Raw genomic sequence first — 6,000 nt, 5'->3', positions numbered from 1 at the left:
CCCCCCCCCAGCTTGTTTGCGATCAGCTGTTGCCCTCTTTTTTTATGAAGAATCCTTTTTAGTGTTATATAAAAGAAAGAGATCAGGTTGTTGGCGTTTGAAAGTGTGGCCGAAGGAGCCGTTTACTGCTAATGTGCTGCAATAAAATCACTTGTACTTCCTCCTCTGGTCGCCTTGGGAACCAGACCCGTGCTGTTACATGTTTCTCATCAGGGGAAAACAAGGAAGTTAAATGTAAACATGCTCAATGTTTAAAATTGAAAATGCACTTAGATTGCCGTCCATTATTAATTGAAAGTAAAGGTTTTTCTTATTGTCAATTAGTCCAATACAAACGTTTTTTATGAATTATCCGACCCAGTCTGTGAATCTTAAGCCATTCATTTAAGATTGTGTAGAAGTTGCAGGGGACTATTTTTAGCCGCGTAATAATACACACTTGCACTAGTCTATATTTTCAGCAGAAAAGTCTCAGAGTGCAGAATCTGGAGGCAACAAGAAAATGGTGTTGTAATTTGTCGAATAGATTAAATCTACTCTTGCTAGTCTGAAATCATTTTTGTTAAAGTGACTTGAAATTGATCTGCTTGGAAGAACTGGAAACAATAACCACACGTCTCATCCGAATATAACGGCAGCTTGTGTAGAGTAGACTTTGTCCTTTATTAACTTAACTACATCTATGCAAATGAACATGTGGGATGTTTGTAATTAAGATTTACACCGTAGGTCTGTTGTGACCTCATCATCTCTCTGGGATTAGAGTGAAGCTCTTAAAAATAACATACAGTATAACCTAAGTGCAATTTAAGACGATTAAAAAGACAATCTTATACACAGACTTTATTATGTTTTAGTATGAGCACAGTATTTTTCTATATGATTTTAATTACATTCTTCCTTGAGGTGTTATTGAGGACAAGTGTTGATCAAAGAGATTAAAGTGTATATTTGATATTGACTGAAACTTTCTAAAAGTGGACCAACGTTTAAAGGGATAGTGTCTGAATAATTTCAGTGCTCATGTATTATTGTATTAGTATTGAGAAGCTTTTCACTTCTTACCTTGGGACTTCATTTGATTTCATTAAAATGTTACTTTAACTGGTTTGTTCTCACTTTTACTTTGTTTTGAGAGTCATATTTTGCCACTGTTTGTTTCATACATTCCCGTGCAACCCGGTTAACCTTTAGTTTTGTCCTTTTACATATCATGTAGTCAAAAGAGTGTGCACTTAAAAGTCTTAAGACAATGGCGTGGAAACTAAACCAGTAGATTCAAATAATCAATTAAAACAATCAAACTAGTAACACAACTGAAATGTATTTGGATGTTCGAAGCCCTTTACAAGACACGTTTATTAAAATCCCAATAAATAAATACTTTGTTGAAAAATGCACATGTGACTGATGTTTCTTTTTTTAAATCCATTATGTGGGGTGACCATGTGAAGTCAAGAAGAAGACGTTCATAAGATGCACACAACACCTTTTATAGTTCCATACAAGCAGTAGGCCTATACTCAAAGCGATACTGAGTGGATATTAAATTGAGCACAAATAAGAAGAAAGCATCAATTCAGTGTTTTATTAGTTAAATTATTCTGTCCTCAAAGTCATTTGGAGTTAAATACAAAGGATATTCTCACATTCAAAACAACATCGCAAATATTTTGAGTTTCACCTAATAGTTGTTTTCAAAATGTAAAGACTGAAAGTTGTATTAGTTTAATGTAAGTCTGACAAATCATCAAACTTATCAATGCACAAGTGTAAATAAAGTTGGGGGTGAGTGATCATAAACCACTAGATGCGGTGAGATTGTTAAAGTAAATAAATAACTATTATTCAGAAGTAAACAAAACTTTAACTTCAAAAAGATGTAGTAATACCACAGTGTACAAATACTCTGTTACCAGTAGAAGTCCTACAATCAAAACTCTATTTAAGTAAAATCACAAAAAGTATTAGCATCATACGTACCAGAATTATATCTACTCATAATGTAACATAGCCTATTTCTAGATGATGCAGGAGGAGCTTTATTAAAGGGGTTTGTTAATCTCTAATAATGCATCTTAATGTATTGTTAATTTATATATTTTGGAGAATTCTATATTTGATTCTAAAATGTAGTGGAGTTAATGTTTTAATAAGCATAAAATGGAAATACTCAAGTAAAGTACAAGTACCTAAATGCTGTTCAAGAGTATATGTACTTCGTTACACTCCACCACTGAGTACATATTTTCCAGGACCCTTATGCCTTGATATTCAGTGCTAAGGATGACACACACACACACACACACACACACACACACACACACACACACACACACACACACACACACACACACACACACACACACACACCCCTGTTGCTCAGGCCAGCAGCAGGCAGAGTGCGGGCAGCAGGCAGAGAGCCGCTCCTCTCCAGCTGAGGGCAGTAAAGGTCCCGGCGGCGTTGCACAGGTCGCTGTCGCAGCAGACGTTGGTGAAGTTGAAGTAGAGTCCAGAGGCGTACTTCTGTCCACTCAATCCACACTGGGCCGGGACCGCACAGCTCTTCTCGTACATCGTCACTTCTAGAGAGCCTACGAAAGAAAAGAGAGGACTTTATTTATTGGTGGTGCATTTAGTGATGGAGAGATAATACACAAATATTCCAACAAATCAAAGGAAAAAGAGAACTACCACTAAAAAGTAAATGATTACATTAAATGTGACTAAATTGATTATATTGCATAATTGTATTTTTAAACCTTCCTATTAATTAATCTGCTTGTATTTCAAAAACATACTTTTCCTAATAAATGACATAAATGTATGAATTGATTAAGAAAAGTCCATTGTTCACAGTGTTAAGTTTCCCAGTTTTCCCAACACTGCTACTTTACATTTTTCCTCTTAAGTATTGTAGTCTGAATACATTCAATGAAATTGATTTTCAGTTTTTATTTTAGAGATATTCTAAGATCTGAAAATAAGTGCTGGAATATGCAGTATGAACATGTATATATGTATTTCAAAAAGAGGGAAGTGGATGGTTTTCAAAGTAATGCATTTGTATGCTTGGTGTAATGTGAATTTCAAATTCAGTAGTGATTACATATGAATAAGGTGTAGACAGAATGAGTTTTTACGACTCAAATTGTCTAGGTATACTGATTACAAATATATATATTGTACTGAATACTACAAAAGATTTTGCACAACATTGATGCTATTGACAAAAGAATCATAAGGGAATGTTAGTACGTTTTGGCAGTGTTTCTTATCGACCACATTTGACACCTTAAAGTTATAGTTACATCAAATGATTTTTGGTTCACACTTTGGAGGAATAAGGAGGTAAACAACTAAAAGCCAAGGCTGTTAAATCGCCACTGTCCCACAGAGGGCCCACAATCAAATCCAGCCCTATGCTTGGCCCCACCCACAGAGCTCAGAGATCTATTTTTAGAGATAATTTGATGGCATCACAGACAAAGTGAACCGACAACCGGCTGGATGAGAAACTGTGCTGAGATCTGATCTATTGAGTCACTGTGTTGTTTTGTTTTTACACCTGTGTTGAGACAGGATCATGCATGAAAGAAGGCCTTAAAAAACGTTTTTATTCTAGTATCCTTTGCAGCAATATACAAAAATCTTACTGTATATACGTGGACAATGATTTTTGGCTCTGAAAGAGATGATTTAAGGATTTATCTGGTTGATTGACTTAAAACAGTTATTTTACACAGGCTTTATTATAGATTGGAGAGTTTCCTGGGTTTTCCTCAGACAAATTATGCAGGTAACTAAATATGGCTGCTTCTCATAAACAGACGTGGTACACAGGATTTTAAACAAAACCACTATAAGAGATTTCAATTCAGCTTTTAGCACCCTCTGCCTACACTGGGAGGGCAGTGTAGAGATTCAACCACAAAAATGACTACATGACAGTTCTTAAGGTGTGGGTGTGAAACACCTTTAATTATAGATGATAGTCAGCACTTAACTTAATAACCACGATTCTCTTCAAATCCAAAACAACTGTCCTGATACACTGTATATTGACACAGACATATGCAAAGACTGCACTGTGAATTTCAGAAATCTGTTCCCAACAATGAGGCTTTGTCTTCCAATTTGTGATCTTCCTGACCTAGATTATTAGATATGATGTCATGCACAGACACAGAAATAAACACACACACACAGGATCTTACCTCGTCTTCCTGTGGCAGTACTGGACAGGCAGCGCTGCCCAACCGGACACTCCTGAGGGAACTTGAAGCAGTCCAGAGGAGAGATGGCCGGGAACATACAGGTGTAACAGGTCAAACAGGCTGAGGGAAACAACAGGAACAATTTTTAAAGTTTATTCTGAGACTGATATCATCAACAATTATGAATTGAGTTTTGATATGAATGCTTTCATTTTGTTATTAAGGAAATGTGACCAAGTTATGTACTGAGCAGGACAGTTCACAAAATGAACAGTTACAGTGTAAGGTATGCTACTACTCAGTGCTTGTTGCAATGCCACTGTAGGATCGTTGACTGATGATTAACTTTTTTCTGTTTGAAGCACACTTCTCTCAGTGGGAATCCTAAAAGATCTTGGATAATATAACATTAAAAAGTAGTGTTGTTATTTTTTTTCTTAAAGTACCACATAGCATCAATTTGCAAGGTTGGATAAACCTCATCTCACCCTGAATGCCGCCCCGTATTTTCGTAGTTTCTTTGAAAAGACTGTAAAATGTAAGCTAATGGCAGCAGCTAGTCTTCCTGGAGTGTGAAAGGTTTGCCGTGAATTATGCCTGCAGTGGATGCACTAATCAAATTATCCTCTGCAATCGGATTAAGCAATAAGGACATACTCGTGATTTCAGCCGAGAATCACAACTATCATATCCATGAGACTCTGAAGAGACATTGTATTAATTTTGCCTATTTAGAAGAAATAAAACAACTGATGTGGATGAGGGGATAGCTATGTGCATTAGCAACTGCTATTATTGCTCCTCCTCACCAACTTTTGTGTGAGTCTCTGTTTACCTGCGCCATCAGTGGTGGGATGAGGTTGACCCAATCTAGCAAAGTGAAGCGATGTGGTTACTGCAAGAAAAAAACACTGTTTTTCCAAAGTTTTTCTCTGAACTTTTATGAATTTAATCTGAACTTAAATACATATCGGTTTTCTCCTAGATGTAACTATTGAATCCTGTTTTGCCTCAAGAAGATATACACAATTCAGTTGTAAGTCACTGTTAACACATTATATAATAACATAACAAGTGTTTAAATGTCATCTTGTAATAGTTTGACTTGTAAATACATACCTGCTAAAGGTAGACAGAAGAGGAGTACGATCCCGAGTTGTAAACAAGACATGATGCTTTCAGTAAGAAGTCTTTCAAACTGTTTTCAGATAAATATGAAGCAGATCCAAAATCTCCTCTTGGGACGTTACAGCTCTCTATTCAAACGTACTGCTGATCCGATACGTCCCACAACACATTCCTAAATTGAATTAATTTCCGTCTGGAAGTCTAAACCCACACCCTCGTCTTTTTCTTCCACTGTATTTTAAGTAAAGCTGTTTGAGTCTCTCTTTATGTCACTCTTGGTCCTGCCTTGTACGTTTTGCCCATGTTACTCAGTGTCTCCTCCCTAAAACTTCTGATGTAATTTAGAGTGGATATTAGGATCAGCTGACCTCACAGGAAAGGATGTTCAAGTGAAGACACACCAAAGAAATGTCCTCAGTAATATTAATGTGAATTGGGGGTTTTAATAACAAAGAGAGTTCATATGCTATGATGACACAAGAAGGAAGATTTGGCTTTGACATGATTATTTTCCTCCTGGAATAGTAAATGCAATCTACCCGGGCAATTTGACAGACTAAGAAATAGACCAAGACAAGTATAATTGAGAAGGTTTATTTACAGTAGTGTGTTTATCTTTCGTGAAACAATATGTCTTATATCTAAACTATACTAG

General features: G+C 36.2%; 1 protein-coding gene across 2 annotated transcripts; it reads right to left on the bottom strand.

The window, feature by feature from the left end:
- Positions 1-1,573: 1,573 nt before the first annotated feature.
- LOC104953774 (prostate stem cell antigen-like) lies at positions 1,574-5,614 on the bottom strand. Of its 2 annotated transcripts, XM_010780780.1 has the most exons (4): positions 5,337-5,614; positions 5,053-5,112; positions 4,218-4,337; positions 1,574-2,594 (listed from the first exon to the last, which is right to left on the bottom strand). In XM_010780780.1, the coding sequence occupies exons 1-4, from the start codon at positions 5,386-5,388 to the stop codon at positions 2,383-2,385; spliced, it is 444 nt and encodes a 147-aa protein (XP_010779082.1). In that variant the 5' UTR covers positions 5,389-5,614; the 3' UTR covers positions 1,574-2,382. The 2 variants fall into 2 exon arrangements, with proteins under 2 accessions (XP_010779082.1, XP_010779083.1); XM_010780781.1 differs by lacking the exon at positions 5,053-5,112.
- Positions 5,615-6,000: the final 386 nt, after the last annotated feature.

This window comes from Notothenia coriiceps, unplaced genomic scaffold (assembly GCF_000735185.1).
Source record: "Notothenia coriiceps isolate Sejong01 unplaced genomic scaffold, NC01 NC01_scaffold00022154, whole genome shotgun sequence".
NCBI lineage: Eukaryota > Metazoa > Chordata > Actinopteri > Perciformes > Nototheniidae > Notothenia > Notothenia coriiceps.
Note: the sequence above shows the minus strand (reverse complement) of the source record. Positions and strands in the feature narration are given on the sequence as shown.